Raw genomic sequence first — 17,067 nt, forward strand, 5'->3', positions numbered from 1 at the left:
AAGGAAGACACATGTACATGATGATATATATTACATGTATGTATATACATCTATATATTCAATTTCAATTTCAATTTATTTTCATATTTCTCGATGAAAAATTACATCAAATATAACAAAATTAAATGAAATACATGACATACATAGAAAATTGCAAATATGTAAAACATAATAGTGGTCGATCTGTTAAGTTTGGAATCTGTGAATGAATGCTAAAGAAATATGAAGGAATATATGTGTGAGTGCGTGTGTTTTTGTGCTTATACGTATGAAGAGCTGATGGATTTAGCGCTTTTTTGAAGGAAGCTCTTCCTATAATATGTACTTATATAGATATATACTTATCTATATATTCATTTATATATTTATTTACTAATTTGTTTATTTATTTGATTATGTATTTGTAATCAATGATAAACACTTCTACAGCACAATGTCAATAGTCCATAAAAAGATGCTCATGAAGCTTTAGAGAGCATTAGCAAAAGAAAACCGTTGAATTATATCACAGTAATCATGATATCAGAAGCGACAGCTTAAAAACGGAGAGACAAAATAGGTCAATAATCATATAAATATGGTCGTTGACACTGTAACGTGTATCCGCAGTACGTAACATTATAGGACCATTGATAGGACTCCGGAGCATACTCGTTCTTCATTGTATCGTCTCGATAACACCCATTTATCAACTACTTGAATACAAGAAGGCAACATGTTGTCACCTTCTGTGAAAAACAAGGTCATTTGCCATCGATGTTTACGGAAACACTTTGAATCTGTCTCTCTTGCTTGCTTTTACTGATGTACAATGTTGTCTTTTTTTTCCTACTACAAATTGAGCCCCTTTCTCCCGAACAGCTTTGCAGGAATTATACATTATACCGGTATGTGTTTTTATCAGGCATAGAAGAAGAGGGGGTTTAGACACCCTCCCTCCTCCCTTCCACGCATTCAATTTTGCCTCTAAAATAAAAAAAAACACACAAGAAAATCGAAACAAATTAAGACAAAATTCATGATTGTCTGAGGGTTCCGTTTAGAGATTACTAGTATTCTCATTTCACTGAAGGGGGGAGTACCATTGTCCCTTGGCCCAACCTGGAGCACTTGACGGTCACTCTTTCTCTCCCCCCCCCCCCCTTCTTCCTCCGATATTGAAAAATACTGGGCGTTTGATTGTTGTGGGAGTAGATCTTATACCAGTCGATCAAAGATAAATACTGCACGGCACACATTTTTAGATAAAATTTTGCAGTTATAATCGTATCCCTGTGCAAAAGCTTGCAGGTGTTTGTTGTTGTTGTTGTAAAGTTAGATAGCTCTCGTGGTCAAAGTCAAGCAAAGTCGAATGGAGATCTAACGACACAGAGAAAGCGAGATATTAGGGTTGAGGAGATCGAAAGAGATACCTGGGGAGACAGATTTTTGTATATGGATAAAAACAAACTTAATCCTATTTAAGTATATACTGATAAAGTGATAATTTACAACAGTAATGTTGGAGGTGACAGGTCTAGGTGAATCTCACTGCAGTCGAAGGAAAGAGTTGAAAATTCGCAGAGCTCGACAGAGGCGAGAGTCCCAGGATTTGATTTTACAGGTGAAACACCATGGGTCTTTTGAGAGTATAGCTTGCATTCGACCTTAAGCTCTGCCCGGCAATCCAACCATATTAGTGAAACTCAAGACTTTGCAAATAAGGCCTCGGTCTGACTTCGCCCTGCTACGGCCACGGAGAACGATGAATTCGCCCTTATTCAATGTGCATCGAGATCTTATATCGGATAGTGCATTGCAAATTGTGTTCAGTGCATCGTTGTCTTCTATTTTTGGATAGCACAGACACGATTCTGAGACTATTTCCAATGGGTCATATCATTCATTACTTTATTTGTCATATATTCACAATTACGGTATGGGAAGTGATAATCTGTTCGTGCTTGTCATAGTGCCGTGGATGATAATAAGGGCGGCAGATTGTTTGGATAGAACAACGAAAGAAATATCAGGGTAAATACACACGTGCTTGATAGTGAATGCTTGGTTGTTATTCCAATGGGGGTCGTTAGTCCGCAGACGCAATAAGGTTCGTAATTCTGACGGTTCGTTAATACTCGGCCTTCTGGGGGTTTTTTCGGATTAAAGAACCTTATTTCATTTTCGGACTATCGAACCTTTGGAATAACGCATCTTAATTTGTATTTCTTTATTTGTTAATCTGTTTGTCTATTTAATTTTCCATCCGAGAAGACTGGTTGATAACCTGTATTCATCAGCATCAACTGGTCTTCCATGGGGTCCAGTTGGGTGTGAGACGGATCACTTTAACCGGGTAATGCAGCACTGCTCTTTGTGATGAATGAATGAATGAATGAATGAATGAATGAATGAATGAATGAATGAATGAATGAATGAATGAATGAATGAATGAATGAATGAATGGGAATCTTTTTCGTACATTAGGTTGTCACTCTCACACACGGGGACCTAAACTTTATACCAGGGTAACCCAGTCTCCAGAAAAATTGAACCTTACTTCACTCATGGACATGTTCTGAACATCTATTGGATAATCAAGAGGGTTCATTACTTCTTGAGATTCGTAAATCCGAAAGTGAAGCATGGGCCTAGTTCGGATTAACCGTTAACGACCCCTATACCTGTAATATTAAGGTGTCATAAGAAAATTGTTGTTGTTTGTATTTACTTTTACAGTTTTTGTTAAAACTGTGTAAACAAAACAGAAATGAAACAAAATGGAATTGTTAAAAGATATATTGAAGCTAGTCATCGGCTGAAATGATTTGATTTTAAACCGTCCTGTGGCTATACTGCCTGACATGCGCAAGAAAAGAAGTTACAAAACTGTGATGGAATCTTACTATGCCATGGTTTACCGCATGCCAAGTGTGAAATAATGAGTAAGACTTTGTTTATAACATCATAAAATAAAAGTACAATATACAAAAAATAAAACAAAATATAAAAATATAGAGTAAGAAGTTAGACTTTATAATAATATCGTGCAAAGAAAATAATCAGACGGAAGGCAGTGTACTATACAGAGTCTCAAAATCATGTATTTCACACATTAACATAAGCAAATGTTTGTATGTGTACGAGACATAACCACACAATCCATTGCAGTCATGTAAGTTAAGTAGCCTACATACATTGGATATAACCATCTGGATAAGTACTGTATGAAAGATATTGATTAAAAACTGTTAAATGATACATTTATTCTTTATTCCCCTTATCAGGGTTCATTGACTGAGGCATGATCATAATTAGGTCTATGTGAACCGTTATTGATTTTGATAAAATTCATGAGCCATATTTGACACAATCGGAGGGAATTCATGCGAAATGCGCCACATAATGATACCGGAATCGTGACTTGTGAATGTAAGCACGATGATTACTATAGCTCTTACGGCCATCAGATCGTAGACGCGGTTGACGTATGATTGTTACTGTTGTGACGTCACTTGTCTCATACTCGTCGTTATCAGACTATTCAGACTAACGGACAGTCATTGACTCTTTCTATTTTTGATATGGACACACTAATACTATCATATGATCGAACACATTGCTACAAGATGAGGTACATTCACAGATCATCCTTTTCTAGAGAATATTCAAAATTGAGTGGGTGTATCATTCTTCAATAAATGAACCAATGAGAGCCTTTCAATAAATGACATCACAATTGCGTGGTCAATATGCCGTGTAATGCTGGTATATTTGCCAATTAATGACTCCTCCCATCTCCACTTCTTTGACCAACAGAACTTGAATTACACCGCTTATCTAGCTAATGTTTAAGTACAAAGTCTTTAGAACACAGAAAGCATAAACCTAAGCTAATTATACAAGAAAATCTTAACAACACGGTCAATGGCAGGAGTATGAATTTTATCCCCAGTATCATACTTTGAATGACAATTCTACTCATACAGTTTGTCATAGCTCAAGTAAATATCACTTACGTATAGTTTACTCGGAATCTGACGTCTTTATTTCAGTCATAGATTCAATGCTTGTTTTTGTTTTGTTTTGTACATATATAGCTTGCTCATAGGTGGGCATATCATAGAAATGACAAGAAACAAACAAAAAACTATAACAATATAATGTATCTGCACATCAATACAGTGGATGTAAATCCAGCAAAGGTGGGAAAGACTGCATTTAAAGAAAGACATTTTATTTATCAACACAAATAATGGAAATGTTCTTTCTCTGAACAATAACATTGCTGTAAGGTAATACCTATGGAATGAGAGGTACAAAATCAAAATAAACAATGAATTCTGAACACGTAAATGCATTGATAATAGAGAAATTATCGCCACGGTCATAGATTATACCAAAGTGAGAGATAGAGAGAGAAGAAGAAAACGTCTATCTTAAACATCAGAACAATTGCGTTTCAGGTTTTTTTCGCATGACATCTCTTACGGATTCCTCTTTTATATCTGGTGATATTTGTTAATCTGAAAACACACAAATTCTATTTTGTCTAGATGCTAGTCAATCCGAAAATGTAATAGGATTTGTTAATCAGAACAATTGTGGCGTTGTTATGAAGGTTCGTTATCCCAAAGCTTCATCAATCCGAAAATAAAAATAGGTAAGTTAATTCCGAAGGTTCTTAAATCTAAAAACGAAACAATTTTCGTTATACTAAAGGAAATTAAAAGAAGGTGTGTACCGTATAGCGATCCTTGGGAATTACGAACCTTATTTAATTTCTGGATTAACGAACCTTCAGAATGTTAAACAAACCCTATTTTTGGATAAACAAACATTCTGAATAAAACGTTATGTCTTACGTTTTTACATACTTGAAAGTCCCTCTTTCAAACCGCGAAGTCTTGCATGGTGTCATCGTATGAACATTGAGAATCATGATCCCTTTAAACCGTGACCAGGGTGACACACACATTATAACAAAAATGCATGACATAATTGCAACCGAAACTTACACATTGAAAGGCCAAAAGATAGCAATTGCTCATGATTGCGTTGTCAAGGAAATATCTAAACCCCTGTCAGCATGATCACGAAAACCCATGCCCTTGGAGATAGCATAATAATCTATTGGCTAGGCAATACAGACAATAAAGGCAGTAACATCGCCCATTCACCCTCCAAGGGTGAATGCTCGTCAGCCAGCCAGAGCTGAAGAAGTGACTCGAACGAGTCACGAAACTTCTTTTTTTTCGCCGTGATTTTCACAGGTCCAGTCCAGCAGATCTAATTTACATGCCTCTATTGGCCAGGCGTTATACCTTCAGAACGGGACGATCTACGCATTGTCTGTTTGAATCGCTTCGACGGTACCGAGGTGCAAGTCGGCAACATTCCCGATCTCTCTGGAAGGATAGAACTTAAGATTGGAAGCGCGGCGTGAGATCTCATCAAGCTTGTTGTGGTCAAGATAGACGTTGTCCAACACCTTCTCCAGGTCCTGTCGGGGCGACTCGTCGGGAATGGACTGCTGGAGCAGGGCCGTCTCCGTTAGTTTTTCTACTGCGCTGGCCTGCTCGCCGATGGATTCAAGTACGATACGCTGGAAGTTGGCTTCGTCATCGAGTTCTTTGGATAACGTCTCCTTGAATTGGTCGTACTCCTGGCAGAGGGCGTCGCGAACACTCTTGAGGTGATCCACATACTCCTGGTACACCTCGTGTATCCGCAGCTTCTGCGCCTCGATAGCATCCGTCACTTGGGTCTCCTTCACGTGATCTAGATATTCCAGGTATTCAGTGATATCACCGACGTTGTCGTTCACTCTGCTCTGCAAGCGGCCCCTATCGGCCTCCAGGTTCTCCTCGAAATCTTTGGACTCGACGACGGTATGTCCCTCGTGGTCGCGAGGGAGGCGGCAAAGGACGCAGAGGTATTTGCGGCAGTCCAGGCAGACGAACTCTTTGAGCTCCTGCGAGTGTTCCTCGCACGGGCTGCGGATCTTCTCTTCCCCGCTCTCGACTTGCTGCAAGGTAACCACTTTGTGCCCGGCTTCTTCGTATAGGCTGTCGTGCGTGGCGAGACAAGATGGGCAAATGGGCTTAGCGCAATTCTGACAGTAGATTTCGGCAAGTGCTGCCTTGCCTTCCTCGCCTACGTCGCATAGTGAGCAGCGCGTGAAACTCACATTCAGAGCGGATGGTCTGTCGGTGGTTTGCTTGGTTGTTAGGTTAGATACATCGCCACCTGGCACTGGGCAAACGGTACGGCAGACGGGGCAACTTATACTCTCACCCCGTCCTTGTGAGTTGTGCAAGCGCACCAAGCATTCCTCGCAGCATGAGTGAATGCAACTCAGTACTTTCGGTTCACTTAGGTCATCTCTACAGATGGGACATGTCGACTCGTCCGTCGAAGTCTGTTCTGCTGCAGCCATGCTCGTCACCTGCTACCTGCATTACATGAAAGAGTGTAAAGGAGAACCCCATTAAATCCGTAACAAGACGAAAAACACACGTAGCAATTGCTAAGTTTTATCGCGGACAGAGAGACTGTATACTTAACTTCGCATAAAATACTACAAAGCCAAGCAACTTGTTCGGACATGCTTAGGACAAGAAAGACTTCTCACCTAGGTGAGCTTTGAGAAGTCGCATTTAAGCTTACTTAAGTCACCTTCTAGCCGAAAAATAGTAAATTCCCTATGGATACCCCATTATGTTCACTACACAATGACTTTGCAATGATAACCCGATTATTACACTGTTCTTTTAAAATCTGAATTCGGACAACGTTGAAGAATATAATGCATTGCACCATTACTTAATGCATTTTCCCCCGACTATAATGTGAGACATTATTCTTCAGACAAGCATCTAAGGTATGCAATGACAATTTCTGTGTACCCCCCCCCCCCCCCATACAGGTCATGTTACAGTTTCAACAAGCATATATGAGGTAGGATAATTGACTTACTGTCTTTCTGTTTTTAAGATGCCGCTTATGATCATTATGATGTATAAATTTTGTCTTCTGCTTCTGCCCTTTTTGATGGAACATTGCGTAGTAGAAGTGTTATATAGTCCCTATATCATACATACATGCAAACACACGCACATTATCAAATATATATATTTACATGTATGTAGGCCCTACATAGACGCAAGAAATGTTGTGCCAATTGTTGTTCCAGGTCGTTGAGACATTATATAGGCGTAAGACAGTGATAGTCTCCCGTGGAACACTGTCTTACGCCTATATAGGGCCTAGATGATATAGATAATTATGTACATAGTGTATAACACAATTGTAAATAGATTCATAATCATACCAAACATACATCTGAGTGAAATGTGTTTTTATTTTAATGTATGCTTATACTGAGTCAAGTGACATTCTTTCTTTTCCTTTAAGCTTATTGCCTACATGTTTTCGTCTCTGAAAGCGAATTTCCTGTACATGATAACTCGTCTACAGAGACAGGATATATCATATTAATTTTCCAGTGAATTGCATGTGGGCCCCTAACTTGTGTGCTCGTCTCGAGGTATAACGCAAAGATGTAAAGGAGTATCCCTTTTTCTAACTTGACGTGTAATAGTAATTGGTTTATACTCTCCAGGACCCACTCCATGAGCTTCTCTTCTCTTACCCTTCGAATCGCATGCCAAAAAAAAAAAAAAAAAAATCTTGGAGCTTTTTCAGGAAGACGAAAATGTGAAATTTTAGAGCTCGCTCACTCAGTTCTGATACGTCATCATATATCTATTTTCTTTCCTCACAATTCGAACAACATTCAGGTGAGCGAGACGTACGCAGGTATACGTATCATGATGATTATACTATTCATCAAATTTCATGTAAAGTGTATAATGTACATCTGTCAATCAGCTACAGTGGCTATTCATACGCTAGTATTACGAGCCCCATAACACTTAGTATAATTATTACAGGCAAACAAAGGATCCAGTGTCTGTCTTAAAGTTGACTTCTCGTGCGTCAACTTTGGTGGTTTTTTTTTCAAGATATAGCACTCTTTTATCTCATGGACTTTGCTCAGCTATTCAGAGAAGGCTGTTAATCATTAACGAAGTATGATCTCAGATGAGGACGAATGAATATGTTGTTTTAATCAAAGGAGCAAATATTGTGTTGACTTCCATATTTGTATAGGGTATAGGCAGTTGCTTAATTGCCTACACCCTATACTAATCTTAAAGTTTCCTAATGATGCGATTTTGATAAACAAAAATGTTTTACAAATATTTACTGTGGGAGGAGGAAATACCCTCCCCCGCCCCCATAGCGTCCTCCTTGCTCGGACGTTCTCTATGTTGAGGATTTTTTAAACCTATCGTATCTATTACGTAAGAAAGACGCTTTGAAAATTAATGAAAATGTTAGATATCAAAGTACAACTATGATGCATATAAAAAAACCCCGAAGTGAACGAAAGCAAAATACTACACACACACACACACACACACACACACACACACACACATCTTTACATATATATATATATATATATTTATACTAGGTGTTTCAAAAACATTTCCCACTTTTGATTCTTAATAATTCAAAAACTATATATCAGATAACACTGTCATTGATATGGGTGATAGCTGAATATTGTACAATTTTGTTGAAAGTAGATTAAATATGAAAGCATAAATCAGTTTCATGATTAATTTCACAGTTAGGTTCCAGATTTTGCTCTATTTTCAACCCTCTGTACAAAACTTTCACTTTGCACAGGGGTCAATGGGTGTGTATGGGATGTGTGGTTAACACCCTGACAATGGCCCTGAACAATGGCCAGGGTTTGAATGCTTCATTATTTTTTCATGAGAAATTCCACTATCACAACTAGTCTTTATTCAGCCTCTGGCAGTATCTATGTAAAGTCAAACGCCTACCGATACTGTCGTTGAGTGGCGACAGTGCTCTCCCTACTTCTGAAAAACGAAATTACAATGAATACCTTTTGTTCTATCGTAAACGTGGTGACAGGAAGTAAAGAAAATCAATCAGAGTATACACTTGTGTAAATGGAGTTAAATAAGTCTACTGTGAAACAAATCGCCCCAATGAAAAATGCCGCTGAACTCTTTACCAAAAATGATCTCTTTTTATCGAAAAAGCGACAAATTTGTCAGACTATTATTAGACCGTTGTCTTAAAATGAAGAACTTTAGATCATTTATGCTTATTTCAATACCAGATTTAGTGATATGTGAAGCAAAATTTGAAAATGATTGCCAGCTGGAATGAAATGTGGTGTTTGCAAGCCCATGGAACATGTGCTTACTTTTTCCATGTGCATGCATTTTACCCTTTACCGTGCATGAATTCAGACTAGCAGTGCCCAGGGCAATCCACATGAATTATTAAGCATTCATGTGCCTGGGAGCGCGAGACTGACGCCTAGTCGACAGGTGGTTCAGGCATGTCCATTGTCCAGGGCCATTGTCAGCACACACTCACATACACACCATTGGTTCTGTGCAAAGTTCATTTTTGTACAGAGGGTTAAAATTTGACCAAAATCTGAAACCTTACTTCAAAATCAATCTTAGATTTAATGAAACTGATTTATGCTTTCACATCCACATTAACTTCAACAAAATTGTACACTATTCAGCTATTACTCATATCAATGACAGTTTTATCGGATGAATAATTTTTGAACTATTAATGATCAAAAGTGGGAAATGTTTTTTGAAACACCTAGTATATATATATATATATATATATATATATATGTAATATTATACATATACATATATTCACGCTTGTATATGCATGCATAGAGATAGCAATAGTAGGCCTATTTACCACTGGTCATTGCATAAGAGTGTCTTGTTTTTTTCTTGCCATCCCCACGAAAATGAATTCTGACAGACTTTTTTATGTATGAAACCATACAATGTCCCCAGCCCCATCGCCTCCATCATGCATGTTTTCAAAACGCCATGAATACTTCAAAGATGTAGTATGCGCATAATAACAGTACTGCAATCAAAGAGATTACCCCTATAAACGATAAAATCCCCTTGTCTTCAGTATGTATGTCTTTTCATGACCCATTGTACCTCTTCTTGCACACGCGAAGATTGCAAGTACATTGTACATGTACGTACTATCTATTGATACATGTACCCTTTTGTTGGGGGCTACTCAGTATACATTATCTCGGATAATGAAATGGTGCATGAATGAACGCAATCATGTACGTGCTGCAACTATAGTGTTAGGGCGGTAACATAATATTTCTGATCCCGTCATGCTATACTAACATGGGCAGAAACAAGAATTTAATCTATACTCACGTTCGACTCACTGAAAACAAGAAAGTCAGTCGCCAAGAAGAATGTTCTATCGCCGAAGATTTTGCCAAAATTTCATTTTAATTTTGTCGGAGAAAGCAACGATCTGGAGCAATATGCGAAGTGCTGTAATATGATACACGGTCTTCACAACTATTTTTCAGCAATAGCCACATTGTGTATTCAGATGTGCGCGAAATTTCCCTTATAGACGTGGAATTCCCCGGAATAGAGTACAAAGTCCAAAGTTCTATTTACTGTGACCTCATCAAGGAAGAGAGAGAGAGAGAGAGAGAGAGAGCCGGACAAGGAGAGAGAAGAGTGTGTAACAAAATTAATGTCTTCCTTTTTCGTGATCATGTTTGTGCATGCAGATTTCAACATGTTACGATCACAACAGAAAAGTACAACCTTGAAAACTAGATACTTGACTGTTGTATAGCTTCTGATTGATTATTACGTCTACCGGTGTATCGCGCAGCTCTCATACACCTCAAGATGGTTCTAAAACTATATCAATGTTGTCATATAATACCCTTCATCGTTTCAAAGTTTCTTTCCAATCTGTCAGCCTTCACGAAAGTGTGGAGAAGAAAGTCTGTACGTGATTAAACCAACATTCGCGATCCGCTCCCGTTTTCAATTATCTTTGGCAAATACTATACGCATGTCCCAGTGGCATGCCAAGCTACAATCATATCGGAATTCTAGGAAATGCAATTGTATTTTAGGAAGTGGACACGTAGCCCATTTCTCTCATAATAAAAAGAGGGGCATATTGAAAAAGAGTGAAAAAATAGTTTACTACCAGTATTAGATTTTAATTAATTAATTAACTAATTATCATTTTTTTTTTTGGGGGGGGGGGGTTCCATTGTCATTTGGACACATGCATTTCAGGTCAGAAACGACTTTAGCAGACGTTTCTTTGATTGCTGTTGATTTTGAAACGTCTAATAAGGATCTTTATTTATGTAATTTTATATTCTGACACTTGCAGACTCCAGTAAAATCTTTGGAGTGCAATTACACATGCTCAAGTCTCATGCTTTTGATCAAAAAGATTAATGTTACTAAGTAAAAAAGATGGCAAAAATTTCATCAAGATCTGATTGGATATGAAATGAGCAAATGAAACATGAACAATCCTAAGTGAAATAATGCGAAACCTCTTATGAAAAATGAAAGAGCATGTAATCTTAAGTACGATTCAACGTCTATTTCATGAAAATTGGTATTCAATTGGTTGTGATATCCAAAAAAGTGATAATAATAAAAGGCGACAGGCCAAGCCTTTTATTAGTAGCTCTTTGCTTCACCTTGGTTTTGGATATTTCAGCCATTTCAAAACCGATTTTCATCAAATAAACTTTTGATACCCCTTAAAATTGCATGCTCTTTGACATCTCATAGAACAGTTTCTGAATATCTCGCAAAACGTTGAAAGCTAAATCCTCACCTCAACCAGAACTGCACACACCCTTTCAAGTTTTCCCGTGTATCAAAAAAACTGTGTGATTGTGATTACAATGCAGATTGCATTAGGTGATGTATTTAAATGTGCCCACTGCTCTACTACGACACATATACAAATTTACACCTGTCAAGCTTCAGAAAAAAATGGAATCCCAAAATAAATGTGCCTTTATTCTCAGAAACTTGAATTTTCGTTGTGTTTAAGAGCCGAAAGGGTCGCATAACTGTAAATCACCAGCAGAACAGATAATTTTTATTATCATATTTTTTCTTATCTGTTCATCTTTGCATAAATCAATATGACAGTTTACATAAGTTAATGTCATCTACACTTTACCTGATGCACTTGTTTGTTTGGGTTTTTGCGACGTATGTCTTTATTTTGGTGAAGATAATATTTGCGAAACTCCAAAGTTTTATTACTCTCTCCGGGGTTTTTTTTTAGGTCCGATTAAATGACGTCTATCATTTTCTTCTTGTGAGTGTATTATATCGGTACAATCGTTTTTTTAAACCAAAAATGAAAGTGTGGATTGTATTTTGAATACATTCCCTTCTGAAAGTGGCTTGCATATAATACGAACGTCATAAACATGATTATTGTATGCACATGCCTGAATCAGAAGAAACTTGACAAAAACAGAAGTAGAATAGTCTTTTACAACGTTCTACAATATGAATTACAAATCGTTGATTATGAATTGTCAATAGTACTTTATACTATGTATTATCTTTTGATTGAGTGGAAACAGTATAATTGAACCGAACTGAATTGAAGTGGATTTTGTTGTTGTTGTGCAAAGCGGTTTTTATTCTATGTTTGTCTTGTGACAGGGGGATGATATCTTTCCATCTCTTATAGAGCCAAAGTTCAACAGTAAATTGTGGGACGATGGGGCAGTGTTGATTAAACCCACATCTCCAACTATCTGCAAAAGACCTGTGAAATTATTGGCTTTATGCGTGAAAATATTCCGACGGAAGCAAGTGCAAGTGCTAGTCTTGATTGGAGTTGTTGCATCATTGAGGAACGATGGTGTATATAGGCACTCCAAATCCTGAAAATCAGACTACTCTCTTATTCTTTTTTTCATTTCCTCTTCAGTTCGACACGTATAGGTCACTCCACCAGTGGCGTATCTAGGGGGGGGGGGGGTAAGGGGGGCACGTGCCCCGGGCGCCACTCCTTGGGGGCGCAAAAAACGGGAAAAAAAAAGAAGAAAAAAAAAACGAAGAAAAAGAAAAAAGAAAAAAAAAAGAAGAAGAAGAAGAAGAAGAAAAAAAACTCGCCTGGAAAAGGGGGGGGGGAAGGGAGAATGGCATGGTGGGGGGGCAGAAAACCAAATCAAACAAGATAAAAACAAAACATGATGATGACGCGGACAAAATGACACTGTTTATTGTGTTCACACAAGAATTCCATGTTCTGTCAGCTGAAATACAAAAATTTTTGGCTAGGTCGCTGCGTTCGCTCGCCAAAATTTATATAAATAAGGAGGGTAAGAACAAAACGTGATGATGATGCGGACAAAATGACAATGTCTATTGTGTTCACACATGTCATTTTATATTTAACAAGCAAAATGTTTCACGGAGCAGCGGCTGCAATTTCTTTCGTTCTGAAGCGATCGCCAATTGGATCAAAAGAATGCGCCAACGGTTTCGAACATACGGGGGGGGGGGGGGGCGCAAAAAAAGCAAGCAAGATAAGAACAAAACGTAATGATGACGAGGAAATATGGAAATTTCGGCTCACTCGCTCGTACAATTCGTACAAGTCCACAGTTTGTTGGTATAAATCGTTATCTATAAGGCCGTCACTATTATCTTGATTAGGATTGTATTCATTGTATTCAAGAATTCAATGTTTTGTAAGCTGAAATACAAAAATTTTCGGCTCGCTCGCTGCGCTCGCTCGCCAAAATTTATCAAAAAAGAAAAGAAAAGAAGAAGATAAGAACAAAACGTGACGATGACGCGCACAAAATGACAATGTCTATTGTGTTCACACATGTCATTTTATATTAAGCAGGAAAAATGTTACACGGAGCAGCGGCTGCAATTTCATTCGTTCTGAAGCGATCACCGATTGGATCAAGACAGGACATAATTATGGGGGGGGGGGCGCAAAAAATAACTAATCAAAAAAGATAAGAACAAAACGTAATGATAACGCGAAAATATGCAAATTTCGGCTCATTCGCTCGTACTAATTTAGAGTACTAGCATTATAAGTCCTCAGTTTGTTGGTATAAATCGTTATCTATAAGGTCGTCACTATATCTTGATTAGAATTGTAAGATTTAATAAGCAAAACATGACAAGAATTCCATGTTTTGTAAGCTGTAATACCAAAATTTTAGGCTCGCTCGCTCGCCAAAATTAAAAAAAAGGAAAAAAAAAGATAAGAACAAAACGTGATGATGATGTGAAAATATACAAATTTCGGCTCACTCGCGCGTACTAATTTAGAGTACTTTTGAAATTCCTCATGCAGTTTGTTGGTGTAAATCGTTATCTATAAGGCCGTCACTATATCTTGATTGGAATTGTAAGATTTGATTAGCAAAAAATGACAAGAATTCCATGTTTTGTAGCTGAAATACCAAAATTTTCGGCTCGCTCGCTGCGCTCGCTCGCCAAAATTTATCAAAATTCATTACATTTAAATCACCCTCAAAAAGACCCCTTTAAAGTGCTTGAAAAAGCATACTGTATCATGTGGACTTGGCCTACCGGGATGGAGTTAGTAATAGTAGACTCTACTTAAACGTTACATGCAGGCCTAACTAAGTAACTTAGCCCGGCCCAGTCGCTATAAGGGCCGTTCACATTGGAGCGGTTTTGCGGCAGCGGCAGCGGCGGCGGTTTGCCGCTAAACTCTGCCGCAGCGGCACGCTGTGCACACTGGAGCGGTTTGCCGCGCGTAATATGCAAATTAGATTGTTGCCCTTGGGCACCAGTTTACTAGTACAGGTAATCAATTACATAATTATTATGCACATGTATACGGTGAATACATTCCCCATGGATCTGAGAATTTACAAAATCACTTTTCCAAAACGAAACAAACAATAAAGGAAATCAAGGATGCGTAACATGCAAGAAGACTATTGGACAATCAGTACTGGAATCTCAGCTTTTCAACTTTTTGCTTTAAAAAAAAAGAGAACACTTTCAACACAGACTGTTCAATGAAACTGCAAAATATTCCTTGTGTTACTGATATTGGTATGCACGCAGAAATTATTGCATCGGACCACTGCCATATATACTGATAGGCGGTACATAAAATTTGTGCATCCAACACCTCAATATCTCAAATATGATCTGCGAATGTCACATTTTCCTTGTTCTTGTTTAATTTTTTTTTGTATTTTGTATTTACAAAATTAGTTAGCATCCAAAGTGATGATATCTTATCTTGTTTCATGTTAACGAGAAAATGACTGGTATTTCTTTTTTCTGGTGTCGGTAAAGTAGTCAACTTTATGAAAGATGAGCTCTTTAAAAAAAAGAAAAACCAGCAACATACTTCTTTACTTGTCATTCCAATCTTTTACCATAGAATAGTATACCGGTATTATGATATATATATATATATATATATATATATATATATATATATATATATATATATTAGATCATCATGATTGTCATTCATTTTCATGTACATGTTTGTGTAATGATTTTTGTACTTCATAACTCACTTTTCCTACTGCGCCTAGAGCACGTTAGTCATGTGGAATTGGCACATTAAATGTATACTGTATTATTCTTATCATTATTACCGATGAACTCTATATGGATGAAATGTCAATGTTTGATTTGATTTATGTCAGTTCATGCTCTTTTTGGAAGTGTAGTTACAAAGGTGAGGGGATGTTTTAGAGAATATGCCTACCATCCACTCTCCTACTCAAACCTACTAGATCTATGTATGTAGAGTATAATGTCATCCACAAACGGCCCATAATAAACTCACCCACATACTGTACTCCCAGCTATGGAAAAACAAGAGTAGCATTTTCACTCTCCACAACATGTGTTTTATATTAAGCATGGGGAAGAAATTAATGGCAGTTTTGCATCCTCTTAGAAAAAAAAGCCAAACAAACGAAAACAAAAACTACACACGCACACACACACACACACACACACACACAATGTCAGTTTGGATGTCAAATTCATACATCTGCATTACACCATAAAATCTACGCTTTCAGAAATCTGGATAGCGTTTTAACAGACAGTCGATTTCCAAGTGAACCACACAACTGTTGGGTAAAGTGATTACCAAAAGCTAACTGAGGTCGGTTTTATCTTAAGCAAGTTTTGTGGAATTGCACTAAATCTTTTCTTCGAAAAACCACCGAATGAAAACATTAGTTAACAGGAATTTTAACCAACTTATGTCGGTAAATGACAAACATCACTCGAAATACACATCAAACAATGTACATACACTAATACAAACCACACATGTCAAATTTAGCACTTGAGACACTAATTCAGGACAATTGTTCCAACATACAATCTCATTTGATGTGATCTAATATGGCAGTCTGTTGCAGAAATAAAGTACAGTGTATACATATACTGTTAACTTTTGCGAAGGGAAGTAATATAGCACATTCACATGTAAAATTAAAATTCACAAGATCTGACAATGTATGAGCAACTTTGTAAATCTGAATGGACAGACACGAGTTGTCAAAACAATACAGTAAGGTAGTATGGTACTGGATTTTATGAATGATTGAAGTACATGTATGATAATTAACACCAATGTAATTTGTATCTTGGACCAATTTTCTATAAGCATATTATTCTCATCTCCTACATCTGAAAAAAGAAGAAGAATTAATTCAGTGCAAATTCCTAGCAGAAATGCATACTTTACAACATAAAACAAATCAGTTGTTTATATTTCACTTTCAAACCTCATAAGGACCAATCTTTCTAAGTACAGTAATAAGAAACAAAAAGTACTTGTATTACATGTACACGGGTCTAGGGCAATTACCCCCTGGGCAATTACCCCGGACCCTTCCCCTGGTTCTAATCCTAATCCTGAACCTAATCCTAATCCTAACCCTAACCCAAACTCCTAACCCTTGACCTAATCCTAACCCTAATCTTTACTCTAACCTTACCACTAACCAGTATTTAGCCAGGGGGTAATTGCCCTCTGGGGCAATTGCTCGGATACGCATGTACATACATGTAGGACAGGAAAAATATAGGAGAGAATAGGATTGAGAGAAAAGAGCAGTACAGA

At 37.5% G+C, this 17,067-nt stretch overlaps 1 protein-coding gene across 1 annotated transcript; it reads right to left on the bottom strand.

Annotated features, from left to right (window-relative positions):
- Positions 1 to 5,320: 5,320 nt before the first annotated feature.
- LOC139732852 (E3 ubiquitin-protein ligase arc-1-like) lies at positions 5,321 to 6,418 on the bottom strand. The gene has a single exon (XM_071643691.1). It carries the CDS (start codon positions 6,416 to 6,418, stop codon positions 5,321 to 5,323), a length of 1,098 nt encoding a protein of 365 aa, XP_071499792.1.
- Positions 6,419 to 17,067: the final 10,649 nt, after the last annotated feature.

Source organism: Diadema antillarum, unplaced genomic scaffold, assembly GCF_040938485.1.
Source record: "Diadema antillarum isolate AM-2024a unplaced genomic scaffold, OU_Dant_1.0 seq00000454_RagTag, whole genome shotgun sequence".
Lineage (NCBI taxonomy): Eukaryota > Metazoa > Echinodermata > Echinoidea > Diadematoida > Diadematidae > Diadema > Diadema antillarum.